This window comes from Coturnix japonica, chromosome 1 (genome assembly GCF_054131305.1).
Source record: "Coturnix japonica strain WE chromosome 1, WE-NBRP24, whole genome shotgun sequence".
NCBI lineage: Eukaryota > Metazoa > Chordata > Aves > Galliformes > Phasianidae > Coturnix > Coturnix japonica.
Window position 1 is genome coordinate 121,015,306 of NC_140663.1, and position 21,838 is coordinate 121,037,143.

The window sequence follows — 21,838 nt, forward strand, 5'->3', positions numbered from 1 at the left end:
TAACAATACAATTAACTGAAATAATAGAACAAAACACCCTTAAAAAGACTGTATAATAATTATAATCAATTATGCATCTTTTTTACTTATGTAACTCGGAGTAATAGATAAAATCAGCGTATTATATTTGCATCCAATTAAATTAACTGGCCCTATTATCTTGTTATTATTTTGAGCCTGACCCTTGGTCAAAGCATGCCAAAACAAAAGTAACAAGGATCCATTTCCAAAATGAATTGGATCTCATTTCTAAATATGAACAACTGATCACTGCTTTAACTTATCTTAATCACTTCTGAGATTTGATTTACTTCAATTTATACTACAAAGTGACAGAATTGCACGGACCAATTTTTATGTCAACTGGCAGTTTCTGTGCAAACACTTTCTTTTCATCAAAACAGAGATGGATATATTTAGATGAGAACAAAATATTTAGATGAAAACACAAAATCAGATAAAAGTTTGGAATGCTGAACTTTACAGCTACCACACGCAAAACAGCATCATTTTGGAGAAGTGTAAGAGCCCTTTGTAGTATGGCAAGTTTACTTTAAGAGCTGTTTATTTGCCCCTGGAAGTGACTTAAATAAATGCAACAATTGTGGTGATCTGTGCTTCTTAGAAGACCCAGAATTATTTAGTAAAGCCAGTTTATAGCTCTGTGCAGAGCAGTAAGTGCACACAGGGTGGATGGAATGCTTTGCAAGTTGACAAGTTTTTCCAGTGGATGAGTAAGATGCATACACCAAAATTCTAATCCTAGGCATATCTTGTGAGCAGATACAGATACTACAAATAAAAGGACAGCAAACAAAAGAAACTCCATCATCACCCCACAGAGCAAACATACCCATTCCTCTTCATGCCAGTCCACTTGCAGAGAAGATCGGCTGTTTCGTCCTGTCCATCTGGCCACTAGTGTATCTTGATCGTTCCTCAGCATCACTTGTTCCCCTTCTCCAGAGGTTGGAGATGCCTTTGAAGCTATATAATCTGGCCTCGCAGCATTTAGTCCATGTATTGAATTTGCCAACAACTTGCAGTCACAGACTGTGACAAGTTGCCGGGTCTGAAAAGCAGTAATCCCCCCAACATTTTAATCACCTTTCGATTGTACACAATCTTTACTATATTCATTTACAGAAAGAATAAAAAACATGCACTAGTATTCTGTAAAGAAAACAATTGCTTTGGGGTATCTGAGATGCCCTTAAAAGCATTGTATGGCATGGCCTTCAAAAGCTATGTAGGGTACTAGAACAGAAAGGGTAGGTTTCCAAAGTCTTGAAGTTACTGAAAACACCACTGATCAATGTGCAATTCCTAACACCTCTATCTGCACTTCACCTTCTCTTTGAAGAAACCTCCAAACAATGTCCAGACATTTTTATACTCCATCTATCTGTCTCAAATTACAGCAAGCAAGACATCAGAGAAAAGCTGAAGATGTAACTACTGTTCAATACAACCTGTTTCCTTACTCAGTAATCTTCCTGTTTCCTTACTTAGTAATCTTGTATTAAGGGATAAGTTAAGTGAATATGAAGAAATCTTGACCTGTTTATCTATTAAATAAGAGAAAGCCCTCTCTATGCTGTATGTTTACTTTGTCCAGCTGTAGAAAATCCTGTGAATTAATTATACATGCTGCAGTGCTATTTAGAGTGAATATTATTACTAACACATTTGCATGCGGTCACATTATCTTTTGTGGTTTACAAAGGTGTACACATAACCCCTCAACTGGGACAACGCATGGCTAACTGACTGAGCATATGCCACTGCCACTGTGCCATTTACAACCCTCATCTACTTCAGTGACAGAAGCAGTCACTAAAACTGTAGGTGGTTTTTGTCCTTGTAAATGACTGTCTTCAGTTAAAAGAAGTCTGTCTTGTGTCAACAAACACGAGTAAGTTATTTCTTGACATCACTAACTCAAAGAAAGACTGTGTCACCATTATTTCGTATTTTACCAGTGGAGTTCAACAGAAGAGTTTCATTCATGTAAGCTTTGCCCAGTTGCTGCTGCTTGTCATATGACTCAGAAGGCCATTAAAAGAAACAACATGGTTATGGAGAAAAAGAGTATTAAAAAAATAATGAAGAAACGTTCATTTCTGGATTACAGTGAATCAACAGAGGCAACCAGAAGACACTGTTCTCCACTTTTGAGGCAAGGAAGTGTGAAGAACAGGAGAAAAAACCAAAAAGTACAGCAAATTCTAAAGCAGGTCCGATTTTTATTGTTTTTAAAAAACATGTTGCAATACACTACCTGACAAAGTCAACAAAAGAAAGGGAGGAAAAAAACAACAGCAGTGTTTCTCAGTGTGAAGATGGATTATTCTCCTACCTTATCTGCCAGGATGGCAAGTGTTCTTTCAAGGCCATTAGCTGATCTATCCTTGGCAGCTCGTGAGAGCCTTTCTGCATAATAGCTGACTTGTGTTTTTAGGGTGTTGATCTGTGCAATGATTTCCTTTGCTCTAACAATGTCCTGGGGGATGTATATTATTGACTGGGAACCTGTTGAAGTGCTGAAAAAGAAAGATGGATTTTAGGGGTAAAACTGCTCTAGAGGTACACACTTTATGATAGCATGCTTGGCAATTAATGGCAGACAACAATAATTTACCTAGCAATCAACAGTGAAAGGCCAGTTGGCAATTGCACAGCAGGAGCATGATCTTAGAGCCTTCTCTGCCTTACTGAAAGTGTTTGGATACAGATTTACTAATCCCTTATGCCAAGTGTCTGAGAGCAGAGCTTGTATACCAGAGGGACAATTTTGCCTTGGAGAATGTATGAGATAGATTTTGCCATCAGAGACAGAACCAGCATTTGCAGCAACAGCTTGCCCTGTTCTCTCCTTACAACACAGACACTTCACTGAGACCTGGTGTGTAAAACAGTGTGCTGTCACCCTAGAACTTTCCAATAGAGAAATGGCACACAGATTCATAATGAAAAGTGTGCTATTAACAAAAGTCTCTTCAGCTAGTAAATCCTGCTAGAGTATCTTTTACTCAATTGCAGGGCTTGACTAAAGTTACTCCAGCAAAAGCAATCGAACGAGACATAAAAAGTAAATTATCTATCAGGCTAACCCAAAGACTCTGCCCTTGTTAGCACACACTGTGTTGAACTATGGCTGTGGTATAACAGTCTCTGCTGTAGACATGGCTCTAACTGCATAAAGCTATACCAAACTAACCTTTTCCACCTAGAAATGGAAATAAATTATACAAGTAAAGCACATCTTTATATTGGTACACTGCAGCTCCACCAAGACTATTTACTTGGCAGTGGTGAAGGTGGGTGTTCACATGCCTTGTTTAGACATCTACAGAAGCTGATTTTGTAGTTAGGATCCGTGTTGGACACTTATCTGTAACAGATGAAGGGTTAGCTAATCCTAACTGAGAAAAACAATTCACAAAAACATCTTTTTAGCTTTGGAACTTCACTTAACCCAAAACTTCCCCTTTGCTGGGCAATATCTTCTTTTTCTGATCTCCCAGTAAGAAATCTACACAGAGATCAGGCCTTTACTTCAGCTCCTGCTGCCACAAGCATGATGCCTGTTCATGATGTGGCAACAAGCATTGAGATGACATCCATTCAATATTATCCTAATCTTACTCTTTTTCTCTACTTACACATTGCGTCAGTGTAGTATGATACAAAACCTACTGTAAAACTTGAGCTCAGCAGTGCTTGAAGAGAAAAGAGCTGCTGAAACTGCATGGAGAAGAGCTTCCTTTCAAGGCACAGCTGCCTCAGGTCACTATATCTAGGAGGTGTGAATTCCTTTGCTATTCCTAGAGCAACACTGTTAATTTCTGCAGTGTGTCTGTGAGGTAATACATGAGAGTTGCATGGGACATGCCTTAAAATCATTGCAACAAACACCAGTTCTTGACCCTTAAGAGATATTAAGGCATGAGAGGACCTTAATCTCGTATCTGCCTGAGCTCCATTACAAAAGATGGGAGATTCGTTTTCAAAGGATGAAGTGCAGAAGTGAGTCTTGAAAGAGCTTTCTTGTTTGTGTCCCTCTGGTCAGCCACTCCACTGGAGCAGAGAACAACTGCTCCCCAGTACTGCTACATTATACAGCAAATTAATCTTAGCTCTTAGGACTTTCACTGCACATGATTTGTGCTCTATATTGATGAGTGAACTTAGTGACAATTTCTCTGAGCCATTTCTTTCTACGACAGTGTGGTCAACATGCATAAAGACATATCTGGCAGGAAAGGCCATGCAGCATACTGAGATCTGACTTAGAATTGTTACATTTTTAATCACAAAGACTGCTGGGATGATTGGAGGAAAATATTATGGCATAAGGTTCACATAAATCCACTTTCCAACCTGCAATCGCTTTTTCAAATGAACAGCTCCCACTGCACTGTATCAGCAGGCAAAACACAGGCTTGCTCTGCTTAAACTCTCAGTTTAAGGGGTTCAGCCTTCAAAAATGAAAACCATGCTGGACCTACAGCTACAAAGGTTCAAGGACCACTGGCAGAAGATTTGGTTGGCAACCCTGCACATAGCGGAGGGGTTGAAACTGGATGATCATTATGGTCCTTTTCAACCCAGGCCATTCTATGATTCTGTGATTTCTTTAAGTGATTTTCACTGGAAATAACATAGGCAAAAGTGCAACATTCTAATGTTCTGCTCTTAGCTTTCTAATACGTTTAGAGAGAGCCAGGAAGCTGTTCACTATAAGCAAACATTGCAGGTGAAAGGAAGTTCCTTCACGTACATACTACAAAGCAGCTACGATTATTCAGAGCACAACTAGGGATGCCATGATGCATGACATTAAAAAAGCCCTGCACACGTTAAAATACACCACACCTTTGCCAAAGAAAAGAAAGAAAAGAAAAACAACCCAAAGAACAGAAGCCCTCTCTACAGAACTCTCAGGAACAGAAAACTCACCAACACTCCTCATAACTGCTAAAAAAAACAAAAAACCAAAATAAAATTAGCAGATTGTTAGCAAATACCAGAAGCAGAAAACAAAATGAACGTCTGTGGGGAATAACATATTTGTGTCATCTTTTCAACACTGCGGGTACATACAATTAAACTCGTAAGCAAAAAACACAGATTGCCAGATGACCGTGTGTTGTTCTGGGGAAATGTTGTGGATGCAGTATGTGCAGTTTTGCCAAAGAAAGAAAGAAAGAACTGAACAATATCTGTGTTGCAACGAAACTGTGGAGATGGAACTCAATTCTACTATACTTTATGATAAAATAGAAGAGCCATCTTACCAGGGAGATCTTAAAACCCTATTTTACTTTAACATCTATGAAGAAATGCATATCCTCAAAGTAGTACTTTCAAGCTCATCTTATGAAGGAGGTGAACTTCTGGTGGCCCACAGGAGTGGTTTTATACTTTAAGCCCATGACAGGAGGTTTCATTTATAGAGCACAATGTCTTTTTGTTAGTCTCAAACATCAGGCTACTTTTTTGTAAGCCTTCTACATTCCTAAATAACATATATTCCTGTATTCCCTTGTAGCAAATGCTCCAAGCCTGCTTGAACTGACTGGATGAAACTAAACGCCTGATTCCCTATTCCGCTGCATCAAAAGCCTATTATGATTCTTGGGATAGCTATGTCATTTGGGCCTCCTTACTTTTAAGATAAATAGAAATAAATCACTATACAACTGTTAATTGTCTCTTAAATGACTGCTGGAGGAAGAAAAGTTCCCCTGGAATTGACACCACAGGGTAGCAGGGTGACCCACAACAAGTACAAACAAAAAGAAGATATTTCTGAAAACAATTGTGGTTTCAAAAGAACAGGAAAAGCAACAGTTTTTCCAGATTTACATTTTCCTTAGTCCCATCCTAGTCTAAATTGGGAATATTTGCAGCACGCCTTTTGCTTTTTCTCTTTTCTTACCAGCATCCGACTGATGTTCACAGGATGCTGCTATTTATTATTTATGGTCAAAACTGATTCTGTAGTTGGCAGATCAGATCCAAACCCTATAAATCCTTTCTTCAAAATGACATTAGTAAAGTCTCCTTTCCCTGCCCACAAAGACTCACATGACTCTCACTGTTCCTTAAATTCTCCTTATTGCAGTAAAAGTAATGCAGACCCAAACTGCACTGTCTTTACCTAGGTACCAGTAGGACACGATACCATTAGCTTTATTTGCTGCAAGGGCACATTGATAGCTCTCCCTACACCGTATGTGACCTTCCCATTTTCTGCTCTTTTTATAGAGTGTACATGGATTTATTTCCAGAGAGGTCACTGAACAGTCCCTGAAGACAGGACTGAGGAGGTTTAGTATCCAGCCTGCAGAGCAGAGTGAGGCCAGATTCAGAAGCCTGAACTACGCATAAATCTTGAGGCAATATGTATAGGCCTCCAGCAATATTCTCATAAGTAAAAGCGAGTTGCCTATCAGGTAAAGCTGTTTGGTATTAAAGAGTGTTCAGCAACAGGACCTTAAAACTATGAGAGGGGCAGAAAGTCTGAAATTCATGTGCTCAAAGCATGACGTAGGGCAGCTGAAGAGCTTCTAAAGGCACACTTTCTAGACTGCAATTTGGTAGAACTCAAACCCCACACCTGAAGTAGTTAAACTAAATGAACTGACAAATATTGAAGAAAATTAAAGACTACACTGAGAGAACTACTAGAAAAGCCTTATCAATAAAGAAATAAATACAGTAATGTACAGGGGAAATAATTTCTCCTCTCCTCCTTTGGAAGAAAATAAAGAATAATCTTTACAGTGTATAGTAGAACCACTGAATGAGGTGCAAGAAAAACAAAGAATGGAATGTTTTTTTTCAAATCACTGAGCACAGACTGTCAGGAAAGGGCATGACATCAGCTGACACAACAACATTTCTACTTACTGCTTCTTTGCTTCTTCAAATTTATGCAGCTTTTTCCTCAAGCCACCTGATTTGAAGCCTTGGCAATGAGCTGCTGGTGCTCCTATGGTGACTATGTCGTAGTTCTGATCTGGGATGGACAAAAAGGACTTACAAATGAAAGCTTGTGATCTGCACACAAACAGTTGTGTAAATTCCAGAACTATTCTGAAAGCAATTACATAAAGCTTCGTGGCAATGTTTTGAAGGATATATAAAATCTGTATCATTTTGTAGGCTCTGGAAATTCATCAGGTATTTCTGAGTTGAGAGAATCCTACTTGAATGCAGGTCCTCCATTTCTTAATCTACAGGTCTGCCTGACTGAGCCACTACTGGAATCCCTTACAGTGATACACAGAACAAGCGTATGTCCATGGTTAGTGAGAATTACAGCCAAAAGAAGAAATAACTTAGGTTATTTACTAAGAAAAAAGTTTGATGTGAATAAACTGGTGTGACTTTGCATTACCCTTCATGATGGCTCCTGAGAAAAAACTCACAAACTTTAAAATAAACAACAAACAGTACCTCTACTATTCTGACATAAACCAAGGGACAAAGCTGCTAATTCCAATATATTCCCTAGCTAATAGGCTGACTTCTGTCACCTCAGGTACAGTTAACTATAATATCTAGTTTTGACACCTGTAGAACAAGGATAGCTATATCAATACCTCTTTCACTAACCAATCTGGAATTCAAAGTAGAAGGTGCTATAAAAATGCCAAGTTGTATTAATAACAAAGAACAGTTTGTGGAAATTTGGCTATGAAAAATGAAACAAGAAACAGAACAAAGTGAAGAAAGAAAGGAAAAAAGCAAGTACCTGATCCTCCATCATCCTGGACTCTCATTCTTTGTATATGTAAATTTGTAGGAACAAATTCCAATTTTTTGTCAGCTTTCAAGCTACTTGCTTTAAATGAAGGACCTAGGAAATCAGAAAAAAAGACGGTATAAAAACTCTGCATCTGCTTAAGCAAAACTATTCGAGGGGTTTCATTCATCATTTGCTACATGCTGAAAGAAAAGCAGAGAAACAACATACAATGTTGTACGGTTCATAATTTCACTACACATATAGGTATAAGAGGATAACAGAGTAGACAAGTACTCCTAGATGATTATCAACCTCATACCTAATGCTAAGAAATAAATATAATCTAAAAACAGTATTTTTTTTTTACTAAAAAGTGCAATGGGAGGTGTAATTTTATTATAAAAAATAAATCTTGCTGACCTTTGTATTGATGCAGGTCAGTTAGATTTTCCTGATAAGTTAGAATAATTGTTTGGTACTGAGTAACTATTTGTCGCCGAAGGCTTTCCCAACAAGGAGATAGTTCTCCCAGTTCTTCTAGTTCACAAACCCTAGAGAAAGAAGAAAAAAAAGAGAGGTTGAGCTCCACTGTCTGCTTGACTAAGTTTCACATTATAGCAACGTAGCACCATTCTCAGCTACTGCATTTTGAACTCACTCCTGTCTAGACTAGTCACCAGACTAGGAAGACACTCCCAAACATGTCCCAAAGCACAGCTGTTGTGTTCTGTTGTGTCAGGTGATTTGTGACAATGAAGATCCACCCCAGAGAACTTTGGTGGCTCTCTAATAAAAAATCACAACTGTGACAGACTTTAGCTGGGAGACCAGCGCCAACACTACAAGGAAGATCTGTGCTGGCCAGGTTATCTACAGGACAGTTTTTAGGGCCAGGCAGGGAAGGCTTAAGAAGTGAAACCATCAATTAGGTTTTGGAAACACGGAAGGTCACCCAACAAAGTCCTCATCTGAAGTTTCAGTTTAGGTGGAATACAGGATGACTGAGTACCCCCAGATCTGAACAGAAAAGTTCCTGGACAGAAGAATTCAACAGACCACCACTTAAGAAAAGCTGGAACAATCATCTGTCACAAAAATTTAGCAGATTTTTTGCCGCTGATTCTCAATATCCCTAATCCATAACTTAAACCATTTGTCTTTATACAATCTGAGGCAACATTTGGCAGAACAATTTCTATCTACAGTAGTTTGTACAGAATTAACATGACACAAACTTTCAGAAAAAGCTTCAGATTGTTTTTCCAACATGCAACAATGTATGTATGAATGACAAGGAAAAAGACACTTCTTGTTTTATCTTGTAAATTGTTTCTGCATAAGATGCTACTGTGACCACTTAGTCAAGTGCCCTCCTCAAAGCACACCGGGCATTTGAGCCAAGGTCTTCCTGAAGCAAATTCACAGCTTAAAACTTTGTTTCCTTGTTTATTCCATGTGGCTAAGACAGCAAAGAATGTGCACATCATAAACAGTCAGGTAGTCAAAACATTCCCCTGGTAAGACGTTCCCTTTCATAGAGTTCTGGACCAGAGCAGCTTTATGTAAGAGACAACAGCTGTGATTAATCCAAAGTCATTTGACAAGTTACCATATCGTTAAGACAGAAGCAGCTGTGCCTGTGTAGCTGTTCAGCATTCCCCTGGGCTACAGAGGATTGGAGAAAAGTCTGAGAAATTGGGCTGAACACAAACTATGTACCACTTCACACACTATATCATAACAGGGTACTATTTCAGCAGTAACAAATCTTTAAAGAAAGACAATTATTCATTATAAACATAAAAGCAATGGCAGAAAAGTATTCTCGTCACTGTGATTTACCTCAGCTGAACCAAGAGAAGGAAATCTTTCTTGCAGATTACACAGATGTGGAGTTTACCTTTCAGCCATGCAACTCAGAGCATACAGAGTCATATTAGCCATCACATGGGCTGCTACTAACCTGGAATTGCATGCAGTATGCATACACTTATCTCTGTATGACTTTAACAAGAGCCTCTGATCAGTCACTTTTTATGGTTAAAGCTTTTAGGAAATTCACTGCCCACATTCTTACAGCAAGTCACGTCTTTTTTTCCCATTCATCCTAAATTTTCCTTTTATAATCTTCAAGATCTTAAATCACGTTTATCCCAGATGGCACCTACGGGGTAAGCTTGGCAAATGTTTACGTTATCTTAGCTGTATGTCATAATGAGTAGGAGATCAATTTTGCAAAACATAAAAAAGCCTGCCACCATTGTAGACTACTTCTGCCTGCTCATATGGATTAACATTTGATTTTCTCTCACAGTATCCCAATAGATAGAAATGTGTTAATATAGGACACTGATAGCACTACATAGCTTTATTTTTAGTTAAGGTGAGGCTTAATTAGGCCTCTAAGTGGGGCATTCAAACACAGCTAAAATAAAAACCAAGTACTCAAAAATAAGGCTAAAATTCTTTTACCACCCCAAAGGAAATTCTGTTTTTGTTTTCAAACAACACATAAACCACTCCATATGACCCACTGCAAACCACAGCCTACAACTGCATGGAAGTTAAACAAATAAATGAGTATGCTGCCTTGAAGAGTGATGAATGCTTCAAAAAGAACAGATAACTGCTATATGCAGATAACTCCACTATGATCCTAATTGTTCAATATGTCAACAGTTCTCTTCCATCAGCACATCTGTACACTCATGTTATCTCATAGCGAAGCCCAGCCCCCACACTCTGACATAAAATCTTGTTCTCTGTGACAGCTCAATCAGCAAGGAGCTGTTTGGTTTATTTTTTTTCTTCCCTTCCTCTGTGCTTTAACACAGCTACATTCGTTATACATATTCCTTGGTAACTCAGTACCAGCCTCATCCCTGCTGTGTGACTGCCTATGCAAACCAGCATGTGCTCACCTTGCTGCATCTTCTTCTAGAAGAAGCTTCACGAATTGCCTGGGTATGTGCAACGACAGCACACTCTCAGCCATTTGCTCCAAGATTCTCAGGTGGTTTCCATCCGTGGTGGGGAAGCGATACATCCGGCAAATAGCGCCACCGAACACTGAGGAATTAAAACCATGTTATTTATGCTTAGGTTTTAAGACGAAAGTGTACAAAATCTATAAATCTATTCAGTATACATATACATATATATATATATATATATATATATATACACACACACACACACACATATGTATACATATATACATATTTAAGTGAGTGGATTTGATTCACTGCCATGCTGTAACACACTGATATACAGATCTGCCTTAACTAGGCACCGGCCTAGCTTTTCCAAGGACGCACATTCTGCAGTGACCCCTCTTCTAGCATTCACATGAAAAGTGTCCAAATGATTTAAATACCATTAAGGAAATACAACAGACTTTCAACTTCTGAACTCCTGTACATTTTCTTCTCATGCAATCATTTGCTGGAAAACTCATCTTTCTTCAAGAAAAAAAAATCTTTTAAAAACTGTTTTCCTCTATTTCCCTCTTCCCCTCCCTCAAAAAGCTAAACCAACACTGCTTATGAATAGCGAATTACATGGAAAACTCTATGGCACAGTCAACCTAATGAGAAAAGTCTGCTTCTGCTGCTTTTACTATAGAAAATGATAGTGCAGATGATAAAATAATTTGTTCTTGCACAATCCCTATAATGGCTGCTCAATGAGCACACTGTTCCTATTCCAACAAAACATCTGCTCAAATGCCCTGGGGCCAAAAGCAGAGAGCAAGAAGGTTAGTTTTTACGGACACTGAAATCCTACTTGTTACAGCCCACTGCTTACCAGATTTCAGTAGTGCATCCTTCCGTAATGAAGCATATTTGGATCTGATTCCTAAAGATTCTGTTAAACTTTCATCCACTGGTAACACAGTCTAAACAAAAACAAAACACAGAAAGAAAGAAAGAAAAACTCAGTGCCAGGGAAACATGCAGTGATGACCCTTCTAAACAGACTTAAAGGGAACATTCAACACAATATTTAAAATATATGTCTAAAAAAATACTACATATACACTTTCTGTGGACAAAATCTATCATTGGCTGAAATAATAAACCCACTTAATCACTCCAGTACAAGTATTCTTATTTAATTCTACTGCACAGTTTGAAACATAGTAGTAAATTTTGTCCAGTCCTTCAATTATTTAATGTTAGTGTAGCTCACAGTCTTCAAGCCTGCTTCAGAAATATATACTCCAATATATGCCCACTACAGGTTTGGCCTGATACAAACTGATCCTAATACACATTGTGACCGTGGTACAAGGGTATGGCTGCAATTATCACCAGCATCTTCTGCACACAAGATTTACAGACTTAAGCATATGTCTAGGTTGAGAAATCCCTATACCTGCACTCAGTCTTTCTGATCAGATCACACACAAAAAAGTCAATGTTAAAGTAACCTGTACAGTTTAACTAAAATCCTTTAAGATATTTCTTTTAAATAAAGCTCCCTGTGAAATTGCTTATGGCTTCACCGATGTGGTAGGTATGAAAACAGTGCTACAAACCTATTCAGATGAAAGCTATAAATGCTTGAAGTTAAAGCTCAATCACAGTAAACTAAATCTTTTCCCAAGATTTTAACCCTAATCATGAGCAAAAAGAGCTCCATTAGACTGCTCTTCACAGTACTTTGAAATTGGAAAACTCTAATAAATAACAAAATGGACATGAAAGTTGACAGCAGAACTCAACATGTTTTATTTCATTGCAGGCAATAAATGTGTATGTTTCTGAAGCTGCTATAATGGTTATACTCACCCTTCCATTAATTGTATCAGGTGACCTTGTCACTGGAGGCCTTTGGTCAGTTTTTTCCTCCATTTGCCATCCAATAACTGTAATGTTACCTACACGGTCACTTTCAGCAGACCTGCAACAAATACTCTGCGTTGAAATTTTTTTGGAGGTGGACCTGTTTATCAACAAGGGAACACTTATAAAAGACTATTAATCTTTGAATTTCATAAACATTTTCAATAGGAATCTCTGCAACTGAAGTTTACATGATCTTACAATAAGCTATTCAAATAAGAAATTGCTATCCTCACTGCTTAGGGATACATTGTACAGATCTCCTAATAGAAGGCAATCTAAAACTATGTGTATGCCTCCATACTTCTGTAAAACTAGAATAAGGTCAGATTTTACAATTAGTCTGTCATAGTAAATAGTAAATATATATATATAGTGAACATCCTGGAGTGCATCAGGCACAGCACTCCTAGCTGGTCAACAAGGTTAAGATCCTCAATGGAAGAAAGAACAATGAAGTGGGAGATGATTCCACACATCAGGGACTTATATGGAAGCAAATGCCAAGAACGCCCAGGGACCTTGGCCACTATCAGCCGAGCAGCTGCACAGCAAGAACTGACACAACTGACTTTGTTCCTGACCTTTGCAGGCCAGCAGCAATCTCGCTGCTGGGAATGGATGTTGAGTCCATAGGAATATATGTCTGAAGAGGAAGGGAAGGAGAGTGGGAGGGTGCATGAGAATACAGTATAGCAGAAGAACTAACCCTGTTGGTTCTTAAGACAAAACAAAACAAAAACCACAGCAATACCAGATCTACCACTACTGCCACTTACGCTGTCACTGCCATTTATTCTGTCTCATCCATGACACAGAATAATTTTGGCAAAGATTCATATTATTAATTGAAGACAGATTCTGAGTGGTATATTAAGATTGTTTATGTTTTAAAATATGCTGCAAAAACCAAGATAAAAAAAAAATAATAATACCTCCCTGGAAAAGACAACACTGGAGAGAACCAATATCTAACACAATTCATCATATTTGAAAAACTCCCGTCCCACAAGTTCATGCAATACAAAATCTTTTTTCCTTTCCTTAAGAGTAGCCGACGATTTAAAAACAAGAAAATAAAAGCAAGACTCAGACAAATTAGACTACATCTTAATCACGTGTTCAAAGTGATAATTTCTAAACAGAGGAAAACATTACAAACCTTAGTGTTAAGTGCAACCGGTGATTCTTCTCTTGTAGAAGTTCTTTTACAGTGAACGTCCCAGAACCCAACAGATACATCTGGAAAGGAGATGATTACCAGAGCTGTAATTATTTACTTTGCAACAAACTAAGCCTTTGTGCACAGCACTGAAGACCAAAATAAAATTACTAGGCACAAAAGTCATCAGAGATACAACAAAGTCAAATGCAAGGTGTTGCACTTGGATCAGGGTAATCCCCAGATGTGTACAGACTGGGAGTAGAACCCAGTGAGAGCAGCTCTGTGGAGAAGGAGTTGGAGCTCCTGGTGGACAGAAAGCTGGTCATGCACCAGCAGTATGCACATGGTCCCTCCTTGATCCAAACTTTGCTCCCTGCAAAACGCACACCTCTTCAGGAGGTATTCTTTTTTCCTCAGATCTTCCCCATGAAGTACAATACAGAGGAAGACAGCCCTGCTGCTTCTGAGGAAGCATGAAAAAGCAAATACACTGGGTCTGAATTAGTATTCTGGGCAACTGCCTGAGCATAAATGACCTGAATTGCCCACTGACCCAAGGAGTTACAAGGGAGAGCTGGCACTTGGATATTTTTTTCTATAAGGCAGCAAATCTTACCTCTGGACAGAATGACCAAGAGATAAGGGCAGGGGAATTATCAAGAGCAACGCAAAAATATTCTTCCCCAGAACCTTATTTTTGCTCTCGTTATCTGCATAGCCAGCTTCCAGATGAAAATGACTACAATTAAGTTAAGGGCAATCTTGCTGCACATAAGACTTCTTTGAGAAAATCACATAGCTTGCTCTGACAGTAATGCCACTTCTTTATTTCCATGGAAACAACAATAGATACAAAGAGCACAATTACAATACTCGATTGAGTGAATTCTCAGCTACAAAACACTCTTTTCCAACATAATCACTACCATTAGCTATGCACTTACACCAGCAATGAACAAGTCCCTGCATGCTGTGCTCATAAAAACCACACAAGCAGAAGTGAACCACTGTCAGCATTGACACTGCTGAAAATTCACCACCCACTGCCTCGCAGTGCTCATATCCACTGTTTGGTCACCATCAGTACTCAGTAAGTGTCAAACATCAATGGGTGCCATTTTTTCCACATGGAGGAATTCAACAAGGCACCCTTGCTTCATACACACTTCAATGTCAGACACCATTGTGACTGAATGCCCCTCTGCTGCCATCTGTTGCACAGGAATAAAACGTAAAGGAATATTGCTGGAAAAGTTCAACCTCTACTGCCGTGCCACCAACATTCACCACTGACATCGTGGGCCAAGACAATAAAATAGGATGCATTACTTCTGGAGCAATCCCCCACTCTGTTCAGTCCATCCTGCAGCATTCATTCCTCCTCCCGTATCCATCTTATTTTCTCCAGGATCAATGCAGCTAGCTCTTTCTTTCTGCCACAAAACTCACTAGGTTTTATCTCATCGCTTCTCACTTGCTTGCTCCACACTCAATGGGAAGGCAACAGAATGAAGAATACTTACTGTTCCCTGAGATCTATCTTTGACGTCATACACAGAGAGTTTGATTTGTGTCATTTGATTGATAAGAGAGTCTTGGAAAAAGGCAATGCTGCTTAGGAAGATAGGATTACTTGTTCCCTGTAATCATAAACAAACAAACAAAAAAAAGGCAGAAAATAACGCAAGGTGGTATTTGTTAGGAGGAAATGCTTCTTGTGTTAGCTGCAATGTTAAATTTAATACCTTACCACCTACCTCAATAATTTCTGTCTGTGCATGCTTTGTCCAGAATGCCTGAGGAGGTGTAGTTACACTCACTGCTACAAAACTATTTGGTTTTCGATCTAGTGATGGCGTTAACAGCTCACTGCAAGCTGTAAGTATGTAACAGAGAAACACATTTAGATTTACAGTTTTTTTCATGCTTCTGTAAGACTTTAATTTTTTAAAGCGTGTATCAGACTTTGAGCTGAGTGTTCAGTTTATCAATACACCATAAAGGCAGTCATCACTCACCTCTGTGCAAGTAAAGAGAAAACATACAACCTGAACACTTTCACTCCAAGCTGTAAAACTGTAATTTAAAGTTGTTCTCCTCTAACACCTGCACATCCATCCCTCTGGTACAGTTCATTAGAACAGCCTACATGCAGAGATGTTCCACTGGGAATATCATGAGCATGGCTGCAATTGATCTGAAGTTACACTCCATTAATCCCATTACCAAATGGTATTCTGCCATCGAGAGCCAAAAGGAATCCTTGAATGTTGATCAGGTAGCACTACTAAGTATTACTAGCTTGCAATTGCAAAATTGCAACTGCAAAAGAACAGTGATTTATCTCATCTAACATGATACTGAGATTTTAACTGCTGGGAAGGGACTACAGTGAGTAGGAGACAACTATAAAAATTTCCAGCAAGTGACCCTGCACAACTATATTGAAATACAGAGCTAATTTCTACTTAGATACAGCTGGTTAAGCTCTGCTTCAATGAAACATGCAAGTTAATTTTGAGTTTAAATGTGCACCGAACAGCTTTGAAGCTCCATGTATTTTTTATTTTAAATATTTTCAGATAAGTTATCTTATTCAGTTCAGAGATATTCTAGTAAAGATTATTATTCATAACACAATTACACACATTTGAGACATATGTATATATCTTTGAATTTTCATTTCAAACATACTGGTAGGAGCAGAAACCTCCAAACACAATCAGGCCAAGAAAATCATGCTGCAGTTAAAAATGTGGATAGAATTTTAATGAGGAAAATGTTTCTCACTTATTCTTCAAGTGAGGAGAGCCAGCACACAAGTTTCTTGCCCTTGTTTAAGCACCTCTGAAATTAGGTCACTGCTGAATCTCACATTATCGCATGACAGCAAAGACCCCAGAAAAGAAGGTACTAGTAATAGTAATGCTCATTTAAAAATAACACCAACATAGTTAAGATTTAAAATTACATATAACAGATGTTTAACTGAAGACTTAAAAACATCAAAAATATTGGCTATCTATCAAAAGCTACTGGATAAGCAGCAAGAAAGCTGTACCACTTCTCCGTGAGAATCACAGCAAAGTTTCCATTCTCACTACATGAAAGGCACTTCAAAACAAAAAATAAATAAATAACATACAAACAAATCCAGACATAATCAACAACCCATATAAAAGACAGCATAATTCTAAGTAATCATAAAAAAAACCCAAAACACACTGAACCCACCTAAACTGAACTCTAAAATTGGCTCATCTGGATCCTGAATATTTCCTATAAACCAGAAAAATAAACACAGAATTAGTGAAGCATTGCTTTGAACCTGTCCCAGAAGTTACAGTCACAGAGGAAGAAATTAAATTTGGTAGATAATGTTAATCTTTTTCATTTAATCATCCGTGAATATTTAATACATTCATTAGCTAATCTTTGGTTCTTAAAAATGATTTTAAATACTTAAAATTATCTAATTCAACAAAATATGTTCAGACAATGACTAAAACATGCAAAACTACATGAGATTATATGGAACATTAGAATACAAAATACCAAATCTCAGTGGAAAACAAAAGGATTACAGCCATTCAGTGTCCGAGCCACTATTAGCTCCAAATTATTAAATCAGATATATCTCCTCTGTGATCAGTGAACGAGGAGAAGCTGGAAAAGACCTGCCTCTCTCACTAATCAAATGAAGTCTCCAGGGATTACAGTGCTAATTTACTCAACATAAAAAAAAAAAAAAAAAAAGAATATAAATTTCAGTTTCCTGAACTCTCTTGAAAATGTTCTACAATGTCAAACTAGGAGGTTGCCAAGACTCTTCCTAGATAACCTTGACATTCTTTTGTTTTTTTTTTCTCTTATCTTACACTGATAAATATAACTATACAAAATCTAGGTTTTTTTTTTTTCCTTCCCTATTCAATTTTAGTATTCTGCCTGCTTTATAAATGGTTATTTTAAGGTCATATTTTCAATACAAATCCTTTTGCCCATTCACTCCAGGCAAATCTAAATTTTCTAGGAATGGAAACTAAAAAATCCAGTAATGTTAGAAGAAGGTAGATTCTGAAAGGGCAATAAACGATAGCTGACACAAAAGTACTTACCTGCTAGAGAAAGGCCTAGCATGTCTGAGCTGACATCAATGGTGGAGGCCCGTTGCATGGTGCGGGATTTTGCACCATGGCGGGGACTGTGTTCTCTTGCTGTCATTTTGTCATGAAGAAGCCTTTTCTTGCTGCTTGGCTTTACTGATGTTTGTTTTATGGAGTAGGAGAGTGCAGCAGGTTGTCTCCAACTGCTATTCCTCTATCATTACCACACTAAGCAATAAAGAGAGCAAAAACATACAGTAGGATTTTAGGCTACTATCAGTTACTGCTCTTTTTAATACCAGCAAACTTACAGCCATAAAACTGCCTCAAGCCACCCAAACAAAGCGCTCAAGGCAGACCCAGTGTTCTATAACTCAATGTGTGTAAATCATATATCTGCAGCATTTTACAGCAAACTGTTAAAGACTGTGCCACATGTAAGAAAGGCTCCTCTGTCAGAAAATGGGGACTGAGAGATCCGTTAACAGACCAGCTGCTCTTCTCCTTTGTGTAAGTTATTAAATCATCCTTAACGAAGTTTCCTGTGTTTCATAATCTCCAGGGAGCACAAGTAAATTCATCAGATGGGGCCCCTTTCTGCAGAGGTAGGATAAGGGATTAGGACAAAGGAACAACGCTTCAGCAGAACATGGAACAAAAGGGCAGGAAATGTTATTAGTGTCAGCAAACTGTCTTTTTCTAGGCCCTACAGCCATTAGAGAGGGATACTGAAAACTATAAATAAAACCTTCCAGGCCAGAGTGAGTGTGAATTACTGGAATGACATAAAGAAAAAGTAAAAGAAGATGATTGCTGATGTGGCACACAGCAGCATCGTGCCTGCCTCCAGAGCTCTGGGAGATTCCACAGCCTCTCTTGGTAACTTGGTTGTTCAGTGTTTGATCACTCAGTAAAAAAGTTTTTTATCTTTTCTTTATCTTTCAGTGTTTAAGTGGTAAAGTAACTAGAGAACCACTGGCATTTCTGGTTTAGCACTGAACGTCCTAAGATCTGGTCAAACAAAACTTCCATCAGTTTCAAAGTTCTTCCATTCTTCTATGCTTTTTCCTTCTTTTAGCAATATGTCTTTTTTGATTTGTTCTTTATGCAATTTGATATTTAATGGCTTGTGAGTTCATTCAACCTAAGCATCTAATGAAATGACAGCTATAAAACATGCTGGAAGAGATTCAGGCAGGATGCCACAGCCCCTTCCCCCAAATCCTATGAATACCTTATTAGAGAATAATTACCATGTTCTCATAGCTACAGGTCAGACAGCAGTTAGGTACAAGAGTCTCTTTTTTCAGCCAGAATCTCTATAGTTGATGACATCCTTTAAAAGGCTCAACATTTGAGAAGTCAGAAGAGGAGGAAAATGATTCTTTTCCTGAGATGATTTCTATCTAAATATTATTGAGTGCAATACTTTTCCAAGCCTAAGTTCTCAACTATTCCTTTAAGTTGCATTACTGATTTATCACCTAATGATACATTCTTAAATTAGCAGCAATAGCTTACATTGACCATACTTACAAGAGGGCTCTTTTCCTCATGTGTGGATGGATTTTGCATGTCATAACATTGATTAAGTCCACTCCTAAAGAAGAACAAAATAATCAGTATGAATAAACAATCCTTTATACAATGTAACTCACTGTCAACAGAAAATTACTGTTAATTAAATATTCCAGTTCTGATTACTAACGCATATATGAAAGTTTACAGTAAACTAAGAGCAACAATACTGGCAAATACAGAAGCTCATCATTCTCTGATGAATATGATACAGCCAGATTCTTACACTCTTACAGTCACAATAATAACCTGTGAGAGTGGGAACACTAAGAAATAAAAGTTATGCTGGTAAAGGACAGACTTCAGGTCAGTATTTGGTGAGTGGGTGGAATGGATATAAGAAACATAAGTAAAAATGTTTACAGAAAAGCCTGGTGTTACTAAGGAAAACAAATGTATGTAATATGTTGAGAAAGAGACATCACTAGTTACTACACTCACTTTGCTACCGCTAGACTTCCAAATTTCCACCATCATGATGACAGATCGTGCAAAGTAGTCAAAAACAGAAATTCAAAAGACAAGGATGTAGGGCTGCTTTTTCACTGGGTGAAGTTACAGTGCGAGGTAGGCTTCTATGAAAAGCTAGCAATAAGCATACGGGAAAAGTGAATTCCTTACAAATATCTACTGCAGGCTAACTGAAGATCTGCACTTGCTAGTGGAATCATCTAATTCAAGTACATTTGCATTAACAGGGTAAGTCTTTCAAGACCTCGCATGTATGGCATACCACAACAAAAGACACAAGGTAGTCTCGTCTGACATTTGGATTTCATTGCCAGCCATATCAATAACCCAAGATTGCTTAAGAGCACTTATGGAAAGGGTTTATCTCATCTAACTTAATCTGCGTAGGAGGCAGGTATTTGATCTCACCTCATTGCCCAGGTTCTATGCGTAGTTGACGATGACACATATACACTTCCAGAGAATGATTCACCATTTTCCAGGGAAGATGGGATGAATCACCTCACAAAGATAGCTCTCACTCTCATTTTAAAAAGAATTCAGATGACTTGCTTAGGTCTGATGCTGCACCTGGGTAAAATCAATCCCTCTCGCTGTTGTGCTAACCCAAGCATAGATGACTTCCAGTCACTGTATGGATTGACAGATCCAAATAATAGGTGCTCTTGAATTACACTCACCTCAATTCTTACAACTTCACGACCATATTCTTAATATAAATCAATGGAGGCAAGATACCTTAAATTTGAAAGGAATCACAAACACAGATGACAGTTTCCTAAGCTGGTACCTATGACAGATACCACCCTTTGAAGTCAGAACCAAAGGGTTGATATCATTCAGTCATCACATCCAGGCAAATCCCATCTTAAACATGGCATAACACACCTATACATAGCCTTTCACTTTGCCCTTACCAATGTTGCAAATGAGGATGCTGACAGCATATGTTATTTGCTTTGCATTTTCTGCAAGCACAGTTTTCAATTTCAGCATCAATGGAAGTGTGAAAAGCTGCTGTTGACTCCAGTACCAGAAACTTATTATTTCCATTGTGCAGAAAAGGCTTTTAACCAAGCCTCCCTACTGTCATGTTAATATTTACTTGGCCTCTAATTTTTGCACAAATGTACAGGACCAGAAGAAAAGATCTTCACTCAGGACACTTCTGGCCTGCTACCTTATGTCCTGGCTCCAGAAAAAGTCTCCTAAGAAAGACATGAATTAACAGCTACTTTTTACAGTCTCACAAGCACTTTGCTCTTCTGACTCATTCAACGGCACTGAATGTCCTGAATCTGATGTATGTAACAGCAAAAAGTCAGTGCCATGAGCTTGATACCTAAAGTCAGATTCCGGCTAAACTCATGGAAGCAATACACAGGATATATCTAAGTTGGTAAGGATAAGGTCTGTAGAATGAAACAGCTGGTGCTGAAAGCTGATATCCACACGGCACACAATTTCAACGTGTTTCTTAGCACCACAGTCCAGTACTCATTTGTCTCCGTGGACTGAATGCACATCAGTGGTTGGAGCACGTGAAGTGCACTCTCTCCAACAGTTTCAGGCAAAAGAAGCACTACTCATTTGCTACAAGTTATGAACAAAAAGGCAGCAACAGAGACAACTAAGGTTCACTTTAGAAATGCACTCCTAATCTGAAATGAGCTGCTAACGTAGATACAGCCGTAAGATCAATTATATCTCATTTATTTGTCCTAAACTCCCAAGTTACAAAAAGTCCAGTCATTGCTGGACTAAAAGTTTGGCCTGAACCATCTCTTGTGCCCTCCTTATGCCCTCCTGATCAAGGATGCAGTCTCAGCGAGTTACAAGGAATGTATCTGTGCAGCATGCAAATCCTTAAAGGTGACCTTTCAGTGATATTTAGATAAAAAGCCATTTTAGC

General features: G+C 38.3%; 1 protein-coding gene across 45 annotated transcripts in view; it reads right to left on the minus strand.

Moving 5' to 3' along the window:
* Nucleotides 1–21,838, minus strand: part of INPP4A (inositol polyphosphate-4-phosphatase type I A) — a 96,842-nt gene that overhangs the window by 24,334 nt on the left and 50,670 nt on the right. For 15 of the 45 annotated variants that reach the window (XM_085533025.1, XM_085532975.1, XM_085532946.1 and 12 more), the window contains 15 exons: nt 19,414–19,477; nt 17,890–18,105; nt 17,006–17,050; nt 15,529–15,647; nt 15,295–15,411; nt 13,769–13,848; nt 12,553–12,706; nt 11,567–11,657; nt 10,681–10,828; nt 8,180–8,310; nt 7,766–7,870; nt 6,919–7,027; nt 4,963–4,980; nt 2,360–2,543; nt 854–1,072 (listed from right to left, as the gene is read on the minus strand). In XM_085533025.1, coding sequence (XP_085389151.1) covers nt 854–1,072; nt 2,360–2,543; nt 4,963–4,980; nt 6,919–7,027; nt 7,766–7,870; nt 8,180–8,310; nt 10,681–10,828; nt 11,567–11,657; nt 12,553–12,706; nt 13,769–13,848; nt 15,295–15,411; nt 15,529–15,647; nt 17,006–17,050; nt 17,890–17,995 — 1,626 coding nt within the window. In that variant the 5' untranslated portion in view covers nt 17,996–18,105; nt 19,414–19,477. The remainder of the gene's footprint in view (nt 1–853; nt 1,073–2,359; nt 2,544–4,962; nt 4,981–6,918; nt 7,028–7,765; nt 7,871–8,179; nt 8,311–10,680; nt 10,829–11,566; nt 11,658–12,552; nt 12,707–13,768; nt 13,849–15,294; nt 15,412–15,528; nt 15,648–17,005; nt 17,051–17,889; nt 18,106–19,413; nt 19,478–21,838) is intronic. The other 30 variants (XM_085533038.1, XM_085533031.1, XM_085532982.1 and 27 more) reach the window with 3 other exon arrangements.